The sequence below is a fragment of the Gobius niger genome (genome assembly GCF_951799975.1).
Source record: "Gobius niger genome assembly, chromosome: 9".
Classification (NCBI taxonomy): Eukaryota; Metazoa; Chordata; class Actinopteri; order Gobiiformes; family Gobiidae; genus Gobius; species Gobius niger.
In genome coordinates this window covers 33,058,603-33,085,857 of record NC_136860.1, presented here as the reverse complement: position 1 = coordinate 33,085,857, position 27,255 = coordinate 33,058,603, and the positions used below count along the sequence as shown (strand labels likewise).

At 38.5% G+C, this 27,255-nt stretch overlaps 2 protein-coding genes across 4 annotated transcripts in view; both read left to right on the top strand.

Annotated features, from left to right (window-relative positions):
• cacnb4a (calcium channel, voltage-dependent, beta 4a subunit) overlaps positions 1-27,255 on the top strand; it is a gene marked incomplete at its 3' end in the record, with an annotated part of 92,772 nt that overhangs the window by 29,946 nt on the left and 35,571 nt on the right. The window contains exon 1 of one of the 3 annotated variants that reach the window (XM_079563444.1): positions 15,460-15,809. The exons of the other annotated variants lie outside the window; for them this stretch is intronic. Coding sequence (XP_079419570.1) covers positions 15,765-15,809 — 45 coding nt within the window. The 5' untranslated portion in view covers positions 15,460-15,764. Of the gene's footprint in view, positions 1-15,459; positions 15,810-27,255 lie in introns of those variants that run through there. 3 annotated transcript variants of the gene reach the window in all.
• LOC306968323 (uncharacterized protein) lies at positions 1,716-8,027 on the top strand. Its single transcript, XM_079563666.1, has 2 exons — positions 1,716-3,332; positions 6,152-8,027. The coding sequence occupies exons 1-2, from the start codon at positions 1,731-1,733 to the stop codon at positions 7,886-7,888; spliced, it is 3,339 nt and encodes a 1,112-aa protein (XP_079419792.1). The 5' UTR covers positions 1,716-1,730; the 3' UTR covers positions 7,889-8,027.

Sequence of the window (27,255 nt, the reverse complement as noted above, 5' to 3'; positions counted from 1 at the left end):
TATTATGATAGGTAGTTGTCATCACGTAATTTTGTGTAATAATGTTGCAGCTTTTTGATTGATTTCATTACTATTAAGCCTTTCTCTGCCTGCTTTGTTTATATGAAAAATACTATCAAGAAAGCGAAATAAGGTGGAAGGAAATGGATCAGGCTGAGATCCAGATTCCTCTCCCCTCTATATATTTTGGGAGACAAACAATTGTTAAAATCACTGTTGCCCAAAGTATCTCTCTCTATAAAAACACCACCAAGCAATTGGCTTAAGGAACTCAAAGACAAGACATTTGACATCCGTTATATGACGGGACATTCACGGCTGCAAAAACAAAACAATACCAGATTTAAGTATTGGTGCGGTAAAGGCATCACTGCTGGAAAATAGCTCTAGGTAAAGGTTTAGAAGCATTTCAACAATTATCAGATAGATACGACTCAGAGAAAGATGATTTCTTCTGATATCTTCAATTAAGACATTGTTTTAATGCAGAACTTCGGCCCTGAAACCTGGAGACAAGTTCTTTAATCAGGCTTTTCATAGACACAAAGGGGAACTTATCATAAAACAGGTCTGCACTGTATATTCAGTTTTACAATCTGGAAAAAAGCTTCCACTATGTCCATTAAACAACGATGGGAAAATGAGGTTGGAATGAGCCTTTCTGAAGAGGATTGATTAAATATCTGCAAAACCTTTGTAAATACCTCTCGTTCAGACGTATGGAGAGAGTTTACTTGGATGAGCTCATTAAGGTATTTTATCAACCCTAAGATCAAAGAGCATCAGACTATAATAGGGGAGCACGGTTATTGTTGGAGGAATTGTGAATAAACATGAGCAGGACATTTTCACATTTCTTGGGAATGTTCCATGACTGCCCCCTACTGGACAGAAGTTATTAGAAACATTCTCTGTGTTTTACCTTGGAAATAAACCAAGTGGACTAAGAAAGCAGGACCGACACCTCCTGCAATGCTACTGCCTCAAGCAAAAAGGCCGTCACTGGACAATGGCGAATGTGGATCAGCCTTCTGTTTCTTTATGGATAGAAATAACGGACGAGATATTTATTTTGGAGAAACTAAGCTTTTCCCTGAGGCAAAAAGATTAGCTCAGTGAGACTTTCTTTTTTCATTTTTTAGAGAAATAGTCTATTTAAAAGCCTGTAAAAGCTAAGAATGAATAGAAGACAAGTTTTATATTGACTACATTATTTGGTCAACTGAAGAAAGTCTTTGTCTCATTTGGCTCGCCATCAACTCTGTTTTTGCAAATCTGGATCCTGCTCCAAATCTGTTTTTAACCCTGTAGTTTGTGTTGACCTTTGTGCCAGTTTTTTCCTTATGACTCAGATATTACACAACACATCAGGACACACCTATTTGAAATATTTAGTTTCACAGACTTCCAAATCTAACCCATCCTCGAGCTCATGTTCATATAATTAACCCTTTAGGACATTACTGTAATATAGGAAAACTATCAACAAATCCAGACACTGAGGGACATTAACAGAGAAAGTGTCAGGCTGAAGGTTAACAGAAATAAAGGACATTTTCAAGTCAAATCAAAAGCCTCTGACTCATAAGAACAGCTTCAACAATAGTTTAAAATCAGTCCTGCTCAGAGCTGCTCAGACCAGGGGGTGGAGCCTGTCTCCTCCCACTGCAGACTTAGGTTTCATGTTTGTAGAAGTGAAACTAACACGGTCATTCTCACCGAGTGCAGAGATGGCGCAGAGAGCACTCAGTGCAGACGCCTTAACCTGTCCAATATGTTTGGAAACACTGAAGGATCCAGTGACTCTTCCCTGTGGACACAGCTACTGCATGGACTGTATTCAAACCAACTGGGACCAAGAGGTGAAGTACAGCTGTCCTCAATGCAGAGAGATATTCACTCCCAGGCCTGTCCTGTTTAAAAACACAGTGTTAGCCAATCTAGTGGAGGAGCTGAAGACGACAGGGCTCATAGCGCCCCCTGCTGACCACTGCTATGCCGGTCCTGGAGATGTGAGCTGTGATGTGTGCACTGGGAGGAAGCTAATGGCGGTCAGTTCCTGTCTGCAGTGTTTGGTCTCTTACTGTGAGACCCACCTCCAGCCTCATCGAAATGTTGCAGTGCTACAGAGACACCAGCTGGTGGCGCCCTCTGACAAGCTCCAGGAAAACCTCTGCTCTGAGCACAATGAGCTGAAGAAGTTGTTCTGCCGCACAGACCAGCAGATCATCTGCCTTCTCTGCCCTATGGACCAGCACAAGGGTCATGACACAGTGTCCTCTGCAGCAGAGAGGGCCCAGAGGCAGAAACAGCTGGAGGCCAAGAGGGCTCTGCTGCAACAAAACCTCCAGCACAAAGAGACGGAGCAGGAGAGGCTCCGACAGGAGGCCCAGGACATCAGCCGCTCTGCGCAGACAGCAGTGCAGCGCAGTGGGGACAGCTTCAGAGAGACGGCCCTTCTCCTGGAGAAGAGACGCTCTGAAGTGGAGCAGCAGATCCGCTCTGAGGAGCAGATTCAACTGAAACAAGTCCAAGAGCTTCAGGACCAACTGCAGCGGGACGTCACTGAGCTGAAGAGGAGCATCTCTGAGCTGGACACACTGTCCCTCACACCGGACCACAACCAGTTTCTCCTGCTCTGCCCCTCACTGTCCACAGACTCAGAGAAGACCGAGTCCAGGCTCCAGACCAGACCAAGGACAGACTTTGAGGATGTGACCAGAGCTGTGTCAGCGCTGAGGGACCGACTACAGCTCAGTCTGAGAGAGTTTAATGTGTCTGAGCCTGAGCCCCGCTCCAGAGAGGACTTCCTCAGGTATGCAAGTGACGTCACACTGGACCCAAACACAGCACACAAACTACTGTCTCTGTCAGATGGAAACAGAAGAGCAACACGTGTGCCTAATGTGCAGAGTTATCCTGATCATCCGGACAGATTTGATTATTATATACAGGTCCTGAGTACAGAGGGTCTGACGGGCCGCTGTTACTGGGAGGTGGAGTTGAGCGGGGCGGACTGGGTTTATATAGCAGTGTCATACAGGGATATAAAGAGAAGTGGAAATGGATATGAATGTTTATTTGGATACAATGATAAATCTTGGGCTCTACGTTGTGATAAAAACAGTTACTTGTTTTTTTTTAATAGAGTTAAGTCTGAGGTCTCAGGTCCAATTTCTGACAGAATCGGGGTTTACCTGGACCACAGCGCAGGGGCTCTGTCCTTTTACAGTGTTAAGGACAAAACCATGAGCCTCCTCCACAGAGTCCAGACCACCTTCACTCAGCCACTGTTTGCCGGAGTCTGGATTAGTAGTGTTTATGGAGACACTGTTCATTTCCTTCAACTCAAATAAAACCATTACGTATTTGTATTTTTTTTAAATTGAGGTCGGGAGTTAAAGGTTCTGTCTGATCTTGAGTCTTATTGAGTTTTATCACTGAGTTTGTGGTTTGAAATATGTCGATTTATGCAAAACACATGTAGGTTAAAACCAAACTGTGTCAATATGAGACTTTACTTCAACTTTCATCAGAGGTGGTTAGTGGGAAAAGTTCTGATTGAAAATATTATGTTTTTGTGAATCACCTTTTGGAGGAGCAGTTTTTCTGTTATTGTTTGTATTTTTTGTACAGGTCTTGTATTGTCGGGAGAGAAAAGTCTATACGACTGTGGAGATGATGCAGTCGTTGTAAGAACAGTTACTTTTATCACATTTATTATAATTTTTAAGTACATTTATTTCTTTATATTTTGCTAGTTTTCCACAAGTGCAGATTTGGAGAACAGGAAATCTATTGACAGTGACTTTTTATGATGATTCTTTTCAGTATAGTTTTTTCCTTTGTATTTGGGTTCAGTAAACAGTAAAGTATTGATTTCTTTGCTCTTGCTACAGTAGATTCTCTGTTTGTTCTGCACATAATAAATAAATAAAAAGCTTCATGATTTGTCCGGACGTGACTTTCTTTCACTTGTTCCCCGTCCTAATAAAACACTCACACATTTCTGGTCTAAAAGGTGAATCCTGCTGCTGTTTTGTTGAATGAGACTCTTTCTCTCAGAGCTGGGTCTGGACTCTACACAGAAACACTGTAGTTGGTGTTTATTGAAGCTGCAGCAGTGCATTGTGGGTGATGTGCGCTCGTATCAGCTCGTGTCATAGGCGGCTGTTTCCGCGGCGACAGAAGAGGCCTGAACTCTGACCCTAAGAGGATCCACTGCACAGATGTCAATGCTCCACTGGTTTACACCTATAGTCCACAAACATCAGCCTCCAGAGAAATGAGCTCCTTCATATTTAAAGTTTTCTGGAAACCAGGGGAAAAGCAAAACAATTCTGAGCCCTCATGAAGACGACTCCGACAGAAGGAGGGTCTTTGGTGGAAACAAGCCTCTGATTGGCTGAGGACAGAGACAATGATCCTAAACATGACTGAGATAATTGTGTTTTGAGGCTGACATATTTTGGTGAACTGGCAGCTTTTGATGGTCAATAGTAAAAGTTTTTAGCCAAAATATATTATGATGATTTTTATTATGATAGGTAGTTGTCATCACGTAATTTTGTGTAATAATGTTGCAGCTTTTTGGTTGATTTCATTACTACTAAGCTTTTCTCTGCCTGCTTTGTTTATATGAAAAATACTATCAAGAAAGCGAAATGAGGTGGAAGGAAATGGATCAGGCTGAGAGCCAGATTCCTCTCCCCTCTATATATTTTGGCAGACAAACAATTGTTAAAATCACTGCTACCCAAAGTATCTCTCTCTATAAAAACACCACCAAGCATTTGGCTTAAGGAACTCAAAGACAAGACATTCGACATCCGTTATATGACGGGACATTCACGGCTGAAAAAAAACTATGCCAGATTTAAATACTGGTGCGGGAAAGGCATCACTGCTGGAAAATAGCTCTAGGTAAAAGTTTAGAAGCATTTCAACAATTATCAGATGGATATGACTCAGAGAAAGATGATTTCTTCTGATATCTTCAATTAAGACATTGTTTTAATGCAGATATTAGGCCCAAAAACCTGGAGACAAGTTCTTTAATCATGTTTTTCATTGACACAAAGGGGAACTTATCATAAAACAGGTCCACTGTATATTCAGTTTTACAATCTGGAAAAAAGCTTCTACTATGTACATTAAACAACGATGGGAAATAGAGGTTGGAATGAGCCTTTCTGAAGAGGATTGGTTAAACATCTGCAAAACCTTTGTAACTGCCTCTAGTTCAGACGTATGGAGAGAGTTTACTTGGATGAGCTCATAAAGGTGTTTTATTAACCCTAAGATCAAAGAGCATCAGACTATAATAGGGGAGCACAGTTATTGTTGGAGGAATTGTGGACAAACATGAGCAGGACATTTTCACATTTCTTGGGAATGTTCCATGACTGCCCCCTACTGGACAGAAGTTATTAGAAACATTATCTGTGTTTTACCTTGGAAATAAACCAAGTGGACTAAGAAAGCAGGACCGACACCCCCTACAATCCTACAGGCCTCAAGTAAAAAGGCCGTCACTGGAAAATGGCTGAATGTGGATCCGCCTTCTGTTTCTTTATGGATAGAAATAACAGACGAGATATATATTATGGAGAAACTAAGCTTTTCCCTGAGGCAAAAAGATTAGCTCAGTTAGACTTTCCTGTTTCTTTTTTCATTTTGTAAAGAAATAGACAGTCTCTCTAAAAGTCTGTAATAGCTAAGAATGAATAGAAGACAAGTTTTGTATTGACTACATTATTTGGTCAACTGAAGAAAGTCTTTGTCTCTTTTGGCTCGAGATCAACTCTGTTTTTGCAAATCTGGATCCTGCTGCAAATCTGTTTTTAACTCTGCAGTTTGTGTTGACCTTTGTGCCAGTTTTTCCTTATGACTCAGATATTACACAATACATCAGGACACACCTACATTTAAAATATTTAGTTTCACAGACTTCCAAATCTAACCCATCCTCGAGCTCATGTTCATATAATTAACCCTTTCGGACATTACTGTAATATAGGAAAACTATCAACAAATCCAGACACTGAGGGACATTAACAGAGAAAGTGTCAGGCTGGAGGTTTATATAAACAGAGGACATTCTCAAGTCAAATCAAAAGCCTCTGACACATAAGAACAGCTTCTTCAATAGTTTAAAATCAGTCCTGCTCAGACCAGGGGGTGGAGCCTGTCTCCTCCCACTGCAGACTTAGGTTTCATGTTTGTAAAAGTGAAACTATCACAGTCATTCTCACCGAGTGCAGAGATGGCGCAGAGAGCACTCAGTGCAGACGCCTTAACCTGTCCAATCTGTTTGGAAACACTGAAGGATCCAGTGACTCTTCCCTGTGGACACAGCTACTGCATGGACTGTATTCAAACCAACTGGAACCAAGCGGTGAAGTACAGCTGTCCTCAATGCAGAGAGATATTCACTCCCAGGCCTGTCCTGGCCAAAAACACAGTGTTAGCCAATCTAGTGGAGGAGCTGAAGACGACAGGGCTCATAGCGCCCCCTGCTGACCACTGCTATGCCGGTCCTGGAGATGTGAGCTGTGATGTGTGCACTGGGAGGAAGCTAAAGGCGGTCAGTTCCTGTCTGCAGTGTTTGGTCTCTTACTGTGAGACCCACCTCCAGCCTCATCGAAATGTTGCAGGACTACAGAGACACCAGCTGGTGGCGCCCTCTGACAAGCTCCAGGAAAACCTCTGCTCTGAGCACAATGAGCTGAAGAAGTTGTTCTGCCGCACAGACCAGCAGATCATCTGCCTTCTCTGCACTATGGACCAGCACCAGGGCCACCACACAGTGACCTCTGCAGCAGAGAGGGCTCACAGGCAGAAACAGGTGGAGGCCAAGAGGGCTCTGCTGCAACAAAACCTCCAGCACAAAGAGACGGAGCAGGAGAGGCTCCGACAGGAGGCCCAGGACATCAGCCGCTCTGCCCAGACAGCAGTGCAGCGCAGTGAGGACAGCTTCAGAGAGATGGCCCTTCTCCTGGAGAAGAGACGCTCTGAAGTGGAGCAGCAGATCCGCTCTGAGGAGCAGATCCAACTGAAACAAGTCCAAGAGCTTCAGGACCAACTGCAGCGGGACGTCACTGAGCTGAAGAGGAGCATCTCTGAGCTGGACACACTGTCCCTCACACCGGACCACAACCAGTTTCTCCTGCTCTGCCCCTCACTGTCCACAGACTCAGAGAAGACCGAGTCCAGGCTCCAGACCAGACCAAGGACAGACTTTGAGGATGTGACCAGAGCTGTGTCAGCGCTGAGGGACCAACTACAGCTCAGTCTGAGAGAGTTTAATGTGTTTGAGCCTGAGCCCCGCTCCAGAGAGGACTTCCTCAGGTATGCAAGTGACGTCACACTGGACCCAAACACAGCACACAAACATCTGTCTCTGTCTGATGAAAACAGAAGAGCAACATGTGTGCGAGAAGAGCAGAGTTATCCTGAGCACCCGGACAGATTTGTGAATAAATGTCAGGTCCTGAGTACAGAGGGTCTGACGGGCCGCTGTTACTGGGAGGTGGAGTGCAGCGGGAAGAACTGGGTTTTTATAGCAGTGTCATACAGGGATATAAAGAGACGTGGAAATGGATATAAATGTGTATTTGGAAACAATGATAAATCTTGGGCTTTACGTTGTGATCAAAACAGTTACTTGTTTTATTTTAATAATGTTAAGTCTGAGGTCTCAGGTCCAATTTCTGGCAGAATCGGGGTTTACCTGGACCACAGTGCAGGGGCTCTGTCCTTTTACAGTGTTAAGGACAAAACCATGAGCCTCCTCCACAGAGTCCAGACCACCTTCACTCAGCCACTGTTTGCTGGAGTCAGGTTTCCTAATTTTGGAGACTCTGTTCATTTCCTTAAACTAAAATGAATCCATTATTTGTGGTTGTTTTGCTGAGGTCGGGAGTTAAAGGTTCTGTCTGATCTTGTACATGAGTCTTATTGAGTTTTATCACTGAGTTTGAGGCTTGAAATATGTCGATTTATGCAAAACACACGTAGGTTAAAACCAAACTCAATATGAGACTTTACTTAAACATTTATCAGAGGTGGTTAGTGGGAAAAGTTCCGATTGAAAATACTGAATTTTTTTGTGTGTGTATAGGGAGTAGTTGTATTGTATGATGAAGTTGATTACATTACTTTTATTGCTTTTATTATCCTTTTTAGGTAGTTTCCTGTAAGTGCAGATTTGGTGACTTTTTATTCTTTCTTTTTATTGTATATTTTTTGAACAAGACAATTGACATGTTGCTATGTGAGTTCTAATAGCATATTAATAACAGTTGTACATTAAACACAATTTAATTTGCCAAGTTTGGATTATTTTTCATTGTTTCCCCTCAGAATCAGCCATTTCGTATCAGTGTTGACGCTTGTGAATAATCTGAAACCACAAACATCCGAACAGAAGGATCCAGCACAGCCCAATGTGTGAGAACAACATCGAACAGCAGAGCGATCCTGCCAAATCCAAAATCAAAACAAACATTGGCAAATTTCATTGGTGAAATTAACATCATCTTTGAGGAAACATCACCAGCTGTTCACAGACAAATACACTGCAAGAACTTTACCCTATTTAGTATTGAGTCATGGTTTTCTTTGTATTTTTTGTGTAAAATATACATTTGTATTGGGCTGAGGTAAAGTGTATAATCCAGCTTTTTCTGTGGAGCTAAAACGAGGACAAATTTTGTTTAACAGTTGTTTAATGACAAATTAAGATCACATTTGTCCTGTGCTGTCCTGTCAAATAAAGTAAAAACAATCCTTTAAATCGAGCTAGCAAATTGGCTTGTATTTCTACCTTTTAGTACTTCTGTTACTTCCACTCTATTACCAATACAACACTTCTACTGCAGCCAGATTAGATTACATTTTCTTTTTTTCAGTACACATTTGGCAATGCTGCAAAATGCTGCTCAGCGTCTAAAGTAAAGGTGCAAAAACAGAAAAGGTAGTTTTGTAGCTTCAATGTCCTGCAAACAACAAAATATCTCATCTTTATTGGGTTTTGTTATGTATAAAATAGTGCTGTCTATCAATTCATTTTAGATAAGCCCACACACCTCATTCTAATACTATATTTATTATTTAGCCTGAATAAAACACTCTAACAGAGGGGTAGGCCACGTCAGGCTCGGGGGCCAAATCCGTCCCTCCAGCAATGAGTCTGGCCCTCAAGATGATTTTGAGAAATATTGTTACACAAATCAGAGAGTATTTTAACATTTTTTGAGTTAAAGTACTCTAAAAATGTGAGAAATACTGTCAATTACTTCAAAATGTTCAAGCAGAACACCACATCAGGTCATATATTACGCACAACACTGGCATTTGTAGAAACTGGTGCTAAAATTGTCAGATTCGGCCCCTGGTGTATTTACAATGAATTTGAAGCATTTGTATTGTCCTATTACATTATGTCCCTACAAAGTACTTATACAAGTTATTCCATTGTGTATCTAACCCATGGGTACAGGTTTTTTTCAATCTAGTTTGGTACAATGTATCAAGGTAGTGTAAAATAAAGTGATACCGAAGCATTTGCTTGTTTTCCAGTAATAAGTCTATTCGCGCTGAAACAACTAATCGATTAATCAACGACTAATCCATTATTGAAATAGTCGACAACTATTTTAGTAATCGATTAATCGTTTTCTGGTTCACACAGACTCAAATAGAGCAAAAATGACATGAAAATGTAGTATTTTTGATGAAAACCTACTTTGTTTTTAGAGCAAGTATATGTAGTACACTTTGTACATTGTAAATTTCATGAATATCTGTTTGTGTCTCATCCAATCAGAAGCAGAATTAATAATAATAATAATAATACATTTTGTTTGTATTGCACTTTACATATGAAGAACACATGTCAAAGTGCTACAATTGACACAAAAACAAAACAAAAACAAACATAACATATCAATAGTAAAAACACGAAGAATATTCGCAGTAAAAACACAAAATAAACATACTAAGAGTAAGCCGCACAAAATAAGTGGGTCTTCAGTTTACTTTTAAAAACCTCAATAGACTGTGGTGCCCTCAGATGGTTGGGGAGGGCATTCCACAGTCGAGGCGCAGCTGCCCGGAACGCCCTATCTCCCCAACCCGGAGCTGTCGGGTTGGTTTGTGGCTGTTGATTAGCACCAAGAGCCTCCAACAAACATTTATTTTAAGTTTACTCCATCAACACGTCCTCAAGCGGATCCACTTTAGCTTCATGTGATAAAAGAATGGAAAAAATAAAATTGTCTTACACCATTCACAGCCAAGCGACTAATCGTCTATGCAAAAAAACCAACTGCTTGAGTAAAACAAGGGCTCTGTCTTTCAGGAAACGCCTGCTCGAGACAGGAGTGTGTTCTGTCAAAAGATGATATTTAGTTAATTCTCTTTTGAATATTTGTGAGCTGAAGCATCAGCTTTGACAGCCCTAAGACCCTGTATCTCTGTAGTTTAGACCAGTCCGTTTTTGTACTAGCTTTGTGGTGCAGTTTTTCAGACTTCTCCCAACTACTCTAGTTAGCATCAACAATCCCGCTTTTCTAACCTGATGTAGTATAAAATCCAATCCTTCTCCCACTAATACTTCTGCTGCATTGATCTGTGAATACTGTCCTTCCCGTCTGTCTTGTCTTCACACGTCCACAGACAGAGCCCTGAAGCAGCTGACCTCCTCATGTTTCATAATGAGCCCTGAGAGCACTTTGATGTTTCTTTCATTTCCTCTGTTTGAATATTGAGCGACCTTTACAAGTGCGTCAGCTGCTTCTCTGCGCTTTGCAAAATCAGGCCAAGACCAGGGCTGAAGACTGGAGAGGTTTCCTACTGTATGTAATTAAAGTAGCAGGAGTGTTGTTCTGCTTTGTGGCCAGCAGAGGGGGCTGCTATGCTGTATAATGAAGGACAATGGCAACACACAGGCAGTACAATGAGTTTAGGACAAGTAATAATACATGAAATGGATTTGTACTTATTAGAGCTACAAGATTTGTGAAACATGAGCTTCGACTCGACTAGTACAAGTATGAAATGCATTTCAGCACGTTTGTAGAGGTCTTAACTATGGAGGACCGTGGCTGCCAAAACAATAAATAAATACATAAATAAATACAGAAATAGATAAATAAATAAATAAATGAATAAATAGAGAAATAAATAAATACATTGAGAAATAAATAAATAAATAAATAAATTGAGAAATAAATAAATAAATTGAGAAATAAATAAATAAATAGAGAAATAAATAAATAAATACAAAAATAAATACAGAAATAGAGAAATAAATACAGAAATAGAGAAATAAATAGAGAAATGCAGAAATAAATGTATAAATAATACAAAAATAAATAAATATATAAATAAATATATAAATAAATCAATACAGAAATAAATGCACTTATTCTCATAATTGCATGCATTTCTTTTTTTAAATGTATTTATTTATTTATTTATGTATATATTTATTGTTTTGGCAGCCACGGTCCTCCATACTTAACTAAAGCGTTAGTGTGTTTTCAATAATATATCCCAATGCAGATAGATTATTTTGTGATTTTCTGCATGTCAAGCACTATTGTATCTTAAATAGTAAGTTTGCAGCCTTACTATGAGGCTACAGATTGATTTCATTGCATATTGTTATTGTGAGACGGCAATTATCAAAGTATCTCCTATAGCCATAGCTGCCCTGGGGGAAACTGATGGAAGAGTAGCGGCCATTCTGCGCTTATGGCCCCTCTGATCACAAACCCTCACACAATCAATCATCAAAAGGGTATTTTATCTACAATTTAAATATTTGTTGTACGGTTTGTGTTGTAGTAGTCCACAAATTACAGTCTCTTCAGTCAATTTTTGCGCTATGAGTCATTAGGCAGGAATTCACAAACTTTTCAGGCCGCAATGCACTCAACAAACAACTTCTGTAAAACATAATTGGCATTTACAATAATTAAAGGTGCAAAGCATTTCAAAATCTGGTGTAATGGTGTTAGTTTGGATACAGTATTTTGTTTTCAATCAAAAATACATCCATTTCAATGCCAGAAATGTAAAAAATATTGTCTGAAAATCGTCTCGTGACTCCCACTTTGGGAACCGTGATCTGTAGGGAAAGTATTTAGGACTTTATTAATCTCACAATGGAGAAATTCACTTGTTACACCAGCTCTCAAGGACACAGAGAGTGAAGGTAAAGGAAAATGTGCAATCGGGGTAGTGTAATAGGCCTTTTTATGTTCAATGTAGTCCAAACAATTCAATGTCATTTCAATTTCTAATCAATTGTCCCTAAGGTTCACCAGTTTCTAACACAATGTCTTACTTTGATGGCTGTTGTAGTTCCATCTCCTTGCATTGGGGAACTGCCTGGACACTCAAAGTATCCAAAGTAATATCATAAATACAGTTTTTCTGCAGTCACGTTCATATATCTGAAAGTTTTTAAATTAGGAAAGGCAAGGCAAGTTTATTTGTAGACCACAATTCATACACAAGGCAATTCAAAGTGCTTCACAGTTGCATAAAATTACAAGAAAACAGATAAAGTCAATAAAACATCAACATAAAATTAATCGATTACAGTAAAAGGCGAGAGTGCAGATAAAATACTTTCAGTCATATGCTCGGGCAAAAAGAACTGTTTTCAGCCTTGATTTGAACATTGTCAGTTGAGGCCTGTCTCACATTCTCATGAAGACTGTTCCAGATTTTAGCTTAAGCCTCAGCGTGTTTAGTCCTGACTCTGGGAACCACCAGGAGACCCCTCCCTGAGGTTCTCAGGGGCCGAGATGGTTCATACGGCTCTAACATGTCAGAGATGTACTTTGGTGCTAAACCATGAACAGACTTGTAACAAGCAGAGCTGTTTTAAAGTCTATTCTCTGAGTGACAGGAAGCCAGTGCAGAGACCGGAGCACTGGACTAATATGGTCGGATTTCCTGGTTCTGGATGGATAAGTCTCTCTAGGTCTGGTTTTGACACTATTCCTCTGATCTTAGCAATGTTTTTCAGATGGTGAAAAGCTCCTGAAGTCATTGCTTTGATGGGGCTGTTTAAGTTCAGGTCTGAGTCCATGATTACTCCTAGATTTCTAACCAGATTTTTTCGGTTTTAGAGAGAGAGAAATTAGATGTCATCATTCAGATACCCTCATATTCTAATTTCCATCTATTAAGCCCTAGTTTTTAATTTAAATTTGTGTTTGTGACAATGACAAGGTTTCCACAACGCATTATACAGCATTAAAAAACATGACATTATCATTCAAATCATTAATCATTGGATTCAATCTAAATTTCTTGGATAATAATGGCATCGCTTGACTATTTTGACAGCAGTTTCATCACAATATCAATGTCAAAACTGTCCCTTATTCCTCTTATGTGGAATATTTCCCAATCTTGAGGGCACACAGCGTAACATTTTGTATTATACTGTTGCCATAATTACAAAACATGCTCCTAATGACCAGCTCGATACAGAAAATGCTATTACTGCAGTGGGTAATCAGAGAATGGAACCTAGACTGTTTGAATCTCAAATACTGCTGACTTTAGTCACATCTCCATGGAAACGAGCTGGAGACGCACCCACTCCCGGTACAGTTACAGTCATGGCTTAGGAGAGGCAGGTTTGTTTGTACATTTATGAGGTACTTTTCAATGATGAAAATGTCTGTAGTAAAACAAATGTATTTCAATTGTATTCATTGGTTAAAGGGGCTAGATGCAAGTTTGCCATTTTATACTCACTACTGCCACCTCAGGTCATATGTGTAACTGCAGCTTCTATATTAAGGTCGTGCATGACGGCACTTCGGACCCGAATTAACACCTTTTTGAGTGACAGTGCAGGATTTTAGAGGCCGTTGTGGTGAACAGGTCTGGGCTCATTCTACACCTTAGGACATTGTTGGAACATGGGGAGGAACATACTTAATTTTAACATTTTTAAACTCTGTATCAGTGTTAATTTTGACAATATATTTTATTTTAGTTTTAGTCAAGATTTTGTCAAAAAAAAGCTTTGCAATTTTAGTCTATTTTTAGTCGACTAAAATTGCATGTCAATTTAGTCGACTAAAATGAAGACTAATTTAGTCGACTTATATTTATAATATTCATTATAATCATATTTAATCCTGGTCCTCGGCTTCATGGAGCTGCTCCACATGAATAAAGCTCAGAGCTGATCCTGCAAAAAGTATTTAACTAGATCAGTATAAACATCTCAATTTGAGCATAATAATCCAAATTTTAGTTGTTTTGACTAGTTAAGAAGTTCTTGGGCATTTGTCCTAGATTATTTCACTTGTTCTGAGATGTTTCTGACTTGTTTCGATACATTTCGTCCTTACTTCAGGTCATTTTCTTTGCCAATGGGGTAAGAAAATTGGTCTGATCTCATTGGCAATTTGACTTTCTTATTTCAAGCGAGATTTACCCTAGAACTGGTCTGAAATGTCCTCAAACAAGCAAAGTAAACTTGGTCCGATCAGAAAAAGTGTCTAAATGAGTGAAAAACCGCTCAAAACAAGATACATTTCCTCAATTCAAGTCATTTAAGCCAATGCTTGATATTCACTTTTTGCAGTGTTGGCGGTGAATTTAAATGATATAAGGCTCTTTCAGACGGTCAATAGAAGTTTGGATGATTTTAGTCCCTCCTTTTCATTTTTATTTAGCCTTATTTTAGTCGACTAAAACATCTGGACATTTTAGTCATAGTTTTAGTCTCATTAGAAACTTTTCATTTAGTTTTAGTCGGCAAAAACTTCACTTTGACTAAAATTAAGACTAAATATTTTAGTCGACGAAATCAACACTGCTCTGTGTAGTCCTTTTAAAATCTTACGCGCTGTGGCTTTAAGAAATAAAATGTGCACAGATTTTTCTGCATTTCTGGGAGTAAAATGTGACAAATAATGACAAAAAAATGACAAAAATTTGCCAGAAAATGACAAAAATGTGATTAAAAAATGGATGAAAAAAAGGACAAAAATTTGATAAAAAATTGACAAAAAATAACAAAAATGTGACAAAAAATGACCCAAAAAAAAGTCAGCATTAACTTGTATAAACCCTGAACGATCCAACACTTAAATATGACATTGTTGCGTCCCTTCCTCTCCCTTGACCTCGTTACGTCCCACACAGCCCCACGTCGTCCGTCCTCCCCTTTAAACAGCCTCCATCCATCTGTCTCCCCTCTGCTGTCGGTGATGTGTCTCTGTGTGATGTAATAAGTTCATTTACACACCTCTCTCCCCCCTCCTCTCTCCTTCCTCTCTCTCTCTCTCTCTCCTCTCTCCTCTCTTCCTGATTCGCCGCTGACTCCAGCACCTCCCGCCCAATGAGCACGCAGCATCCCTCCGCTGTCATCGACCCTGTGGTGTATAGACAGAGAAAGGGAATGGCTCGGCGGATGTGTGTGCGTGTGTGTGTGTGTGTGCCTTTTTACCGATGAAAACACCAGTCTATTGAAACCAGGCTGCTTCTCCACAATGGAAACCAACCTCAGCTCTTCCCGCGGGCTCTAATTTCACAGACATCTCATCGCCGCGCCTTCACATTGTGCCAAATTTTGTGCTTTCTTTTTTTCCTTTCTTTTTTGCCTTGGCGTGGCTTCATGTCAAGTCTAACCGTTCCCACCGGAGCTCCCTGATCAGCCTCCCCCCTCCGCGTATCGCTGCCGTTTTGAGATCTCGCATCGTGGACACTATCGATCCCCCATGTACGATAACTCCTACATACATGGGTTCGAAGACTCAGAGGCGGTGAGTAGAGATGAATTCCCCAAATAGGCAAAAATTATCTTTGTATATAAAGCGCTGTATCGGTGCGTCGTGCCCACTTGTACACACCGGCTGGATGCGTTGTGAGCTTTTGAGTTCAAATTTTGTGATGTAAACCCAGTTCATTTGCCAAAAAGGAGGCTGGTTGTTTAGGCTTGTGATGTTTATTCATCTTTAAATTAAAGCGTTGACATTTTATACATGTAGACAGTCCTCAGTGCCTATGGTTTTCAAGCTGCTGTGTTGTAGGAGTAAGACTAATGGTGTGGCTGCACAATTAATGAAAGAAAAAGCCTAATAGCGTTTTTTCCCCCTTTTTTCATTCCTGCGATTGTGATTAAATATGCGACACAGACTTTAATCTGCACACCTCACATTTTTGTCATTTTTTTGTCATTTTTTAAATCAAATTTTTGTCATTTTTTTGTCACATTTTTGTCATTTTTTGTCAAATTTTTATCACATTTTTGTCATTTTTTGGTCATTTTTTGTCAAATTTTTGTCAAATTTTTATCACATTTTTGTCTTTTTTTTCGTCAATTTTTATCACATTTTTATCATTTTTTTGTTATTTTTTGTCAAATTTTTATCACATTTTTGTCCTTTTTTTGTCACATTTTTGTTATTTTTTTGTTATTTTTTTGTTATTTTTTTGTCACATTTTTATCACATTTTTGTCATTTTTTTCGTCAATTTTTTATCACATTTTTGTCATTTTTTTGTCACATTTTTGTCATTTTTTTGTTATTTTTTGTCACATTTTTATCACATTTTTGTCTTTTTTTTCGTCCATTTTTTATCACATTTTTGTCAAATTTTTGTCATTTTTTGTCAAATTTGTATCACATTTTTGTCTTTTTTTTCGTCCATTTTTTATCACATTTTTGTCAAATTTTTGTCATTTTTTGTCAAATTTGTATCACATTTTTGTCCTTTTTTTCGGCAATTTCTTATCACATTTTTGTCATTTTTTGTCACATTTTTTGTCACATTTTTTTGTCATTTTAAAAAAAAATCCCGGCTCACTCTGGTGCAGGCTGCTGTTGTGTCCTTGGGCAAGACACCTCACCCACCTCGCCCGTGCGCAAGTGTAGTGAGAGTGAGTGGTCAGTGGTGGCGGCCGGAAATAGGCAGCCCCGCTTGCGCTAGTCTACCCCAGGGCAGATGCGGAGCCATGGAGTAGATGAATAATCATCTAAACTAATCTAGTAAATTACCTTTTGCAGTGTGGAGTCTTTTAAAATGAATATTATTGGGTTATTTTGATCATAATTTTCAGTCTTAAAAGCAAATCTACGGCTTGTTCAATAAAAACATGTGGTAAATACAATATTTTACACGATATATGACAAAGTACAGTTTTATTTGGGTCGCAGCTTGTCATTAAGGTAATGGCGGGTCTTGAAGCCGGACCACTTTAGAACCACTGATGTAAAACATTGGCTTTTGCACAAAATGGTTCTTAACTTTAGGCTACCATGGTGAGGTTCGGCCCTCTGTGTTTTTTGCTATACACTCTCTCCCATATCCAAACCAAAATTCACATTAAAATTTCATGACATGAGAGTCCAATGCAGTGGTTCCCAACCTTTTTTGCCTCACGTACCCTTTAAGTCCTTCATTTCCACTCAAAGTACCCCCTAAATTCAAACATTATCCGCAAAACTCAGATTTCTTGGTATCTAGCTGTGTATTGTGTTACAAAATAAAGCAAAAACACAGTGAAACTCCAAACCTTTTACTGCAAATTATCATTAAGAGGTTTTGTTTTGAAATGATATTGAAATACTGTGCAGTTCTGCCTTCTTTGTAGCTCTGGAATATTTCCTACTAAGTGATCGTGTACCCCCTGGGGTCCCTGTACCCCTGGTTGGGAAACACTGGTCTAATGGTAAATGGATTCAACTTTCCTAGTGCTTTTCTACCTACATCGAGCTGGGATTCGAACCCACAACCTTCCGATCTCGAAATCATAATGAACTACTATGTGCATTACAGACCATAAGTGAAAGGCTTTTGTGATACTTTAGTGTAGCATTCTGAGTTGTGAGTTTAATGGTCTTAAATTACCACATGCTTCTTCTCGTCCTTCATTCATACTTCATTAACCCCTTGACTCCCACCTGAACCGAGCGCATTTTCTCCAGTTTGGCTTTACCCCAATCCAAAAGCTTCTGGAAGAATGACTGACTATGGACAGATAGTTTCTATTTCTACATGGTTATACGGAGCTTGTACATTTGGGTATAGTTGGTATAGCAGGGCTGAGCGATATTATATATATTTTTGTGTGATCAGAACGAAAGAGAGATGTGCCTTGGCATAACTCTTATGTACCATATGATGTATTTATTTATTTACGACTGTAAATGATGAATTCTTTATTTTTATTTCTTGGTAGACTGTAAATGATGAAATTCTTTGACATTTTGTACGATCATAAACAACGTATATCAACATGTAAGCCCAGACTCATGCATCGGTTTCCTGCATGAGTCTAGCGGAAAATTAATGTGATGATGACTTGAATGAGAGATAAGGGGTAGGTTTACTATAAGTTCTTTGAACTTCTTCCTACTCCTTTTGAGCACAAAGTCTTGTTTTGTATTTTTTTCTTTCTGTAAATGTTGGCATACTTTTTCTGCTCAAATGAATAAATAAATGAAAATGAAATGAAATGAAGAAAGCTGTGAAAATAGCAACAAAACTTGATGAACAATTGATGAAAAAGTGGCAGAAATGTCACAGAAAAATCAAAAATGTGACAAAAAAAGACAAAAATTTGATTTAAAAAATGACAAAAAAATGACAAAAATGTGATAAAAAATTGACCAAAGAAATGACAAAAATTGGATGAAAATTTGACAAAAAATTACAAAAATGTGACAAAATGTGACAAAAAATTGATTAAAAAAATGACAAAAAATGACAAAAATGTGATAAAAAATTGATGAAAAAAAGGACAAAAATGTGGTAAAAATTTGACAAATAAATTGCCAAAAATTGACAAAAGATGACAAAAATGTGACAAAAAATGACAACAATTTGATAAAAAATGGACGAAAAAAGGACAAAAAATTGATAAAAATTTGACAAAAAAATTACAAAAAATTACAAAAAAAAGACAAAAATGTGATTAAAAAATGACAAAAAAATGACAAAAAAGCTACAAAAATGAGTTGAATACCCAACAAACAAATGATGGAGAAAAAAAAATATCTGATGACGTGAGGAAAAAGATCCTCTCGGTTCAGGCGGGAGTTAAGCGGTTAATTGATTTTATAGCATGTTTCATAATGGACCTGACTGAGCCCCATTACATCATATAACCAGCATACTACGATACTCCACAGCGCCTTCTTGTTATCCCGGCCACAGCAGCAGCAGCAGCAGCAGCAGTTTATCAGAGGCTTCCCCCACTCTTCTCCTCTCTCCTCTGCTACATCTCACACACGTTCACACTTGTCTTCCAGGCCCCATTTAGCCCCTATCTTATCTCACTACTTCACAATGGAGGCTTTTAAGATGGAGGAGATTAAAGATGTGAATGGTGTCACCGCTTTTGGAGGCTGTAGTTAACGTGGTTATATAAACGCGTGTCAGGATCGCTCATGTCATTTGCTCCGCCGTATTGTTTGTGAGCGTTGTTTGCAAAGTCGAGAAGTGGAAAGAACACGGGCAAAGAACTGGGAAGACTCGGAAAGACGGTGTTTTCTGCACTTGCTCTTTTACATAAATCGTGGCCTCAGAGTTGCATATTCCTAAAGCGCTCCCATGGAAAGAGATTCTGAAGTTTGGGACCGAGTTAACCTTTGATCCCCCACCTGAACCGAGCACATCTTCTCCAGTTTGGCTTTACCCAAATCGGAACGCTTCTTGAGAAAAAAGCATTGAAATATCGACGAAAATGAGGATGAAAACGCATACTATGAAAAGGCAACAAAAACACAACAAAAGATCTACAAAAACAGGACAAAAAAATGACATAAACACAACAAAGTTACAATCAGTTTTGTTAGCCTTGGTTTTCAAATGAGGGGTTACGCTGTTGCTCTCGAGTCGAGAAGCTTTTAGATTTGGATAAAGCCGAACGGGAGGAAACTATCTATCTATCTATCTATCTATCTATCTATCTATCTATCTATCTATCTATCTATCTATCTATCTATACATCTACATCTATCTAACTATACATCTATCTAACTATATATCTATCTATCTATTTATCTATCTATCTATCTATCTATCTATCTATCTATCTATCTATCTATACATCTATCTATCTATCTATCTATCTATCTATCTATCTATCTACCTATCTATCTATCTATACATCTATCTATCTATACATCTATCTATCTATCTATCTATCTATCTATCTATCTATCTATCTATCTATCTATCTATCTATCTATAAATCTATACATCTATACATCTATACATCTATACATCTATCTAACTATCTATCTATCTATCTATCTATCTATCTATAAATCTATACATCTATACATCTATACATCTATCTAACTATCTATCTATCTATCTATCTATCTATCTATCTATCTACCTATCTATCTATCTATACATCTATCTATCTATACATCTATCTATCTATCTATCTATCTATACATCTATCTATCTATCTATCTATCTATCTATCTATAAATCTATACATCTATACATCTATACATCTATACATCTATCTATCTATCTATCTATCTATCTATCTATCTATCTATCTATCTATCTATCTATCTATAAATCTATACATCTATACATCTATACATCTATACATCTATCGATCTACACAATGATAGACCTATACAACCTATACAATGATCATCCTTAAACAAACCTCTTAAGTACAGAACTGATTCGATAACACCAGCATGTTTGGCTTTAGATTCCATAACGTCTCCCTTTATTTCCTTCTTTGCCCCCCCTCTGAAGCCAGAGCGGCTCCTCGTGGTGCAAAGCAAAGGTGGCATGTGTCTACATCGGTCCGGGTTCACTCAATCATCCCGTTCCCCCAAACACATGCGACCGGGCCGTACCTCTCCAGCACGTCTCCGGTGATCCACGGAGGGCGTTATTGGTGCAGTCAGTCTGGCTTGTATTGTTGGTGTTGGAGTGGTGTAAAAACGCTTACAAAGCCCGGCGGCGCTGTGGTCGGAGCTCCTGGAGCGGGGACAGGAGGCGCCGACGGGGTCCCGCTGAGCCACAGTCTGTCAAGTCCTGTTTTAGTGCGAGTGACACCTGGACCGGGGCGAAAAGAGCAGCGGTATTTTTAGACTTTCTATCCATAGACGTGCGTTTGTTAGACATTAGAATGATTCAAGAAAGGATATATCAGATTTTAGATGGGTTTTGTGAGTTTCAAAATGCAGCTGGCTCCACAGGTTAAACCCACTATGGCAGGGTGGGCAGGTTTGCTCGGTGGAGGGCCGGTTTTCTTCATTGTCAAAAGACCAAGGGCCGGACCCTCGAATTGAAGAAATTGACTTTCTACATATGCCAGTGTTGTACGTCATATACACTGGGGAAATGTTCATCTTAAATTAGATCAATTACTTGAAATCGCTTGAATAAAGTTGAGTCGGTTTGAACTAATCTAAGATCAGATTTAGAAAATGCCAATCGAACAAATAGAAATCCCACTGGAAATCAGACAAATTAACTTTTTTGTTTATTTGAAGTTTTACAGAGATTATACAGAGTTTTCAAACAAATCAGATTAAAGACAACGGGAAAAAAATACTGATACAATCTCCTTAAATCACACACAGAACAAAAGAAAACAACAGAAAACAAAAGCACACCAACCAACCAGCTAACTAAAAGCATGTCCAAAACATACACAAGAAAAAAATATAAAGAAAAATGTATGGCACCCCCACTTTGACAGACAAAACAGGTAATATAGAAAAAAAAAAAAAAAAAAAAAAAAAAAAAGTTGATCCGGTACAGAAGGGAAGTTCATTTGTTTAAGCAAATTAAACAAGGGATTCCAGGTCTGAGTGAATCTGTCAGAAGAGCCATAGACAAATTAACTTTTACTGTCAAAAATATGTATTTATTGACCTTTATTTAACCAGGATAGTCCCACTGAGATTTAGAATGTCTTTTCAGGTGAGTCCTGGCCCTAGAAGGGGCTCTATTGTACATGTTTTTAGTGGTGGGGACACCGGAGTACCCGGAGGAAACCTACGCAGGCACGGGGAGAACATGCAAACTCCACACAGAAAGGCCCCGTCCAGGTGGGCCTTCTAGCTGTGCCACCGTGCCGCCCTTTATCCCTTTTATCACTTATACGGAGCAATCTGAATTAAGAAAAAACTTGAACAAAACGTGTTTGTTCCATTGGCAAGAATAGGTTTTATCTGCTCTAAGGCCAGATTTCAGTCATTTCTTCCTTTAGATGATTATTCTTTTAGGATTATGGCCTAAAAGCGTGCTCTGCTAAGACATTTTAAGGAATTGACAGTATTTTTCATGTTTCTAGAGTACTGTAACAGGCATTTGAGGGCATAGTATTTCTCTAAAGCATCTCGCGGGCCAGAGTTTCATGATGATGATTGATGATGGATGATTTTTGCCCCCGGGCCTGACGTTGCCTACCCCTGCACTATGGTGTATGGCCCTAACACATTTGTCAGTAAACAGATTTGAATCCAGGGAGTGACCTCTTACTACAGCTGTGCAAGTCTCAGCATCATCTCATGTGTGACTCACCTTTTCAAAGGCTCTTACGTAAGAGATCGACAGCTACATTCGCTGCCTGGAGACGGCTCAGGGACACCGGAAACACCAGCCACATTTGATTCAAAACGTTTGATCAGTAGCTTGAATTAACCCCTTAACTCCCACCTGAACCGAGCACATTTTCTCCAGCTTTACCCCAATCCAAAAGCTTCTGGAGAAAAAGTGTGAAAATAGCAACAAAACTGAGACAAAAACAAGGATGAAAATGTGAAAAAAGTGAGGAAAAAATTTACGAAAAAATGACAAAAAATGTACAAAAAATGTACAAAACAATTACAAAAAAGTGAGAAAAAATTGCCGAAAAATTTGCCGAAAAATTGAGAAAAAATGGACGAAAAAGTGACTAAAAATGAACAAAAAAGTGATAAGAATTTGACGAAAAAAATGCGAATAATTTGACGAAAAAGTGACAAAAAGTCACAAAAATTTGACAAAAATGAAATGACTCACAAACTTGCAGAAGTAGCTTGTGAGAGTATTGTTATTAGAGTAGTAATATTATGTATTATGTCACTAAGGCTGGTACTGTTAAATTATACCAGTTTGGTATTGGTGAAAAGCGTTTAGGTACTTCTAGTATAGAAAAAATGAAAGTATCGAAAGCTGGTACGGATAAAACTATTATATCTTTAGAGACCAGGTTTTGGTCCAGGGACAGCATAAGCCAGTGGAGGAAAGCAACAAAGTAAAAAGTACAAGTAAAAAGTACACATTTAGGTACTTTTACTTTGCTTAAGTACATTTTATGATGAAATGAACTTTTACTTCACTACATATTAGAGCCTGTATCTGTACTTTCTACTGCACTACCTTCTTAAATTGGGTTAAAGGTATTTTATTTTCAAAGTGACCTCATGAACTGGTTTAGTCCCAGTTTAGACTTGGTTTTGTGGTTTACTACATTAGACCTTATTTAGATCTGGTTTAGGCCTAGTTTAATCCAGGTTTTGACCTGGTTTAGTTCCTGTTTTTGACCTGATTTAGTGGTTTACTCATTTTGTTCACCTGGTTTGATTCAAATGATCTGCACTTTTACTTAAAGGGGCTAGACACTAGATGGCCATTCTATACTCACTACTGCCACCTCAGGTCATACGTGTAACTGCAGCTTCTATGGGTAATTCGGACCCGAAGAAACCACTTTTTGAGTGACAGTGCAGGATTTTAGAGGCAGTTGTGGTGAACAGGTCTGGGCTCATTCTACACATTAGGACATGGCTGGAACATGTAGGGGGAATACATAATTTTAACATTTTTAAAGGGGGGGTGTTATGCAAAATCGACTTTTTCAAGCTTTACATCATGTTATTATGTCATTCCCTCATTAAAAACATGCCTGAAGTGTTGCCTTGGCACATTCACGTATTTTTGAGTAATCTGTAAAAACTCTGATGGCGGCCATTTTAGGGATAGGTTTGCCTGAGTCCTCCTAGGAACGCCCCCACCTCCTGGAGACGCCTCCGAGCTTTCGTCACCAGCCGAGTAACCAACCACTGCTCCTCAGCAGAACCCCCTCCCCACTGATGCCACAGACAGCGTGTGGAGGGGGCGTGTCCGAAAGGCTCAGAGGTTCTTAAAGAGACAGAGGCCTATTTCAAGACATTCACTACAGCCATTTTGAGAGAGACATTTTATACTAGGCAGTTATTCTAATTTACTGCATTTACAGACCAACAGAAGGTTTCGGCATCATTGTAGTGTGATATAGACTGGTGCTATGTGATTGAAAAAAGCACAATACCCCCTCTTTAAACTCTGTATAGTCCCTTTAAGGATGGGTCAAATGCAGAGGTCATATATCGCAAGGGCAATAAAATAATTATAACATAATATTTAGTTCATTGTGTACTTTTATCAGCTCATGTTCTCTGCAGGCACAGCTCGTACACAGATAATTGCCAGCTCTTTTGGCTTTCACTTTGTTCAAGGATTTATGCGTGTTTCCTGTTATGCAACCTCCTCGCTTTTTAAATGCAGTTTTCATACAGTAGGGGCGTTTTGTGTTGTTGATTTATTGTGTCAATGCCTCGGTCGCTTTACATAGAAGTGACTTGTGTATATTGGTCACATGAAGAGAGTTCCAGAGGACGAGCTGTGGCACATGTTCAGGCTTTTGAGTGTTACTGATGAACTCCAGTCTGTGTCCAATTGTTTCTGAAGATGAAGTGACCCATTGTCCCAAAGACAACGGGTCCCTATTCTGACTTCACTGATCTTATAGATACATTAGAGTGTAGGCATTTAGGAAAGACGCTTAAAGCCACTCTGCGGAACATTCCAGGTCATCTGTTGCGATGTTTCACTTCAGTTGCTCATTGCGCCGTCAGGAAAGTTAAAACTATGGTGCTGTCAGAATCAGAAAACGTTTTAAATGTGTAGAAATCAATGTGAAACTTTTGCAGTTGATTACGTGCATAAACATGAGGAAAAAATGCATTGCAAGTTTTCTGTCATTTTATGTTTTCATTTAAAAATAAGGCCTTTTGTGTAAAAGTGCCCAAAATTCCCTTTTTCCAGAGAGGATTTTGGATATAGTGTTTTAGAATAAGCTAAGTTTAAAAATATTTATCTAAACTCAATAAATCAGGTCAAGTCTTGGATGTTAAAAATCCTAAATAAAGTTTAGTCCAAGGTTGGAAAGTTTGGAGTCTGTATGAGCTACGTACATGGAGATGATGTCGCTACAATGTGAGGAAAATGCAATTTAGATTTTTTTAAAGTAAATCTATGGAGAAACATTGCAATAATTAATCATGTTATTGTGAAGATGAGGTTTTTTTTGTGCAGGTGAAGGTTAGGGCTGTCACGATAATTACTATATTGACTTATCGTTCAATAAGAAACAGATACATTTTTGTGCTCGATCTTTATCGTCTTTACATTTATCGTAATTTCTCCCCCATTTTTTCGTTGTAAAACTTTGATTTCTAACTGAAGCAAATTGAGTTACATTATATTCCATGTTTATTGCAGCTTGTGTGGTATTTTAGGATACAATTATGAACTTTTAGAACAAAGGTTTACTGTCATTTTTATGCCTGAGAGTTGACAGTATCGAGTATCGTTAGAGTCAATAATATCGTTTATCGCGATACTTTCCTGCCTCAATATATCGAACTTCAAATTTGTTATTGTGACAGGCCCAGTGGAGATTTACAAGAGCCAAAATGTGAAAATTGAAAAACATTTTTGCCTTTAATGTCTCCTCTTAATTAGCCATTAGTTAGAGAGCCCTACAATCAAAATATAAACAAACATGGCTGCGATGCGCACGTCTAATGATCAGCTAGACTCCAAAAACCAGAGCCGTGGGAAGATATTTTAGTTAGGGGGTGCTGAGGGACAAAATTTACACCCAAAATACTTTTTCTGTGCATAAATCCTATCTATTAACCTTAACTCCCGCCTGAACCGAGAGCATTTTCTCCAGTTCAGCTTTACCCAAATCCTGTAGGCCAGTGTAACGCCTCATTTGAAAGCTAAGACCTACAAAACTCATCTAAATGGATCTTTTTCCTCACGTCATCAGATTTTTTTCCATCTTTTTTGGGGGGGGGGGTATTCAACTTATTTTTTTGCAATTTTTTAAATCTTTTTTTTGTCCTTTTTTTGTCCTTTTTAGTCATTTTTGTCACATTTTTTTGTCTTTTTTTGTTCTTTTTTGTCTTTTTTCATTTTTGGTTATTTTTTTGTCATTTTTTTGTCATTTTTTGTCATTTTTTTGTCATTTTTCGTCATTTTTGTCATTTTTTGTCACATTTTTGTCAATTTTTTTTGTCTTTTTTTGTTCTTTTTTGTCTTTTTTTTCATTTTTTGTTCTTTTTTGTCTGTTTTTGTCATTTTTTTGTCATTTTTTGTCATTTTTTGTCACATTTTTGTCACATTTTTGTCACATTTTTTTTGTCTTTTTTTGTTCTTTTTTGTTCTTTTTTGTCTTTTTTTTTCATTTTTTGTTCTTTTTTTGTCTGTTTTTGTCATTTTTTGGTCATTTTTTGGTCACATTTTTTGTCATTTTTTTGTCATTTTTTGTCATTTTTTTGTCACATTTTTGTCACATTTTTTGTCTTTTTTTGTTCTTTTTTTGTTCTTTTTTTGTCTTTTTTTTTGGTCATTTTTTGGTCACATTTTTTGTCATTTTTTTGTCTTTTTTTGTTCTTTTTTTGTCTGTTTTTGTCATTTTTTTTTGTTATTTTTTCCGTCACTTTTTTGTCAATGTTTTCTCACTATTTTGTCACATTTCCATCATTGTTTTCGTCTCAGTTTTGTCGCTATTTTCACACCTTTTTTCCAGAAGCTTTTGGACTGGGGTTAAGCCAAACTGGAGAAAATGTGCTCGGTTCAGGTGGGAGTTAAGGGGTTAATATTGCCTGCAGTTCACAAACTATCCACCAGGGGGTGCTGCCCTCAGCACCCTGGGTTCCCACGGCCTTGCCAAAAACAATATTTTTTGTTGTGGATTATCAAAGATGTGCATTTGTGGAGGACCTTGTGTATTTATCTGGCTATAGCAGCAACATGTTCCAGCAAAGTTTAGTCTCTTAGGAGATTTCGAGCCGCTCCTAAGAGACTTGGTTTGGATCTGTCAAAGCAAAATCTGAAAATTGCAGCACAAGCAGGTGTTCAGTGCTCAATGGGGTGTAGCCCTATTTTCCTTTGTCTCACAGTG

Excerpts from the sequence above, each read along its gene's own strand:
- LOC306968323 (XM_079563666.1), top strand. The coding sequence starts at position 1,731 with ATGGCGCAGAGAGCACTCAGTGCAGACGCCTTAACCTGTCCAATATGT. Across the intron at positions 3,333-6,151 it reads GTAGTGTTTATGGAGACACT|TTTAAAATCAGTCCTGCTCA; the intron begins GTTCATTTCCTT and ends CTTCTTCAATAG.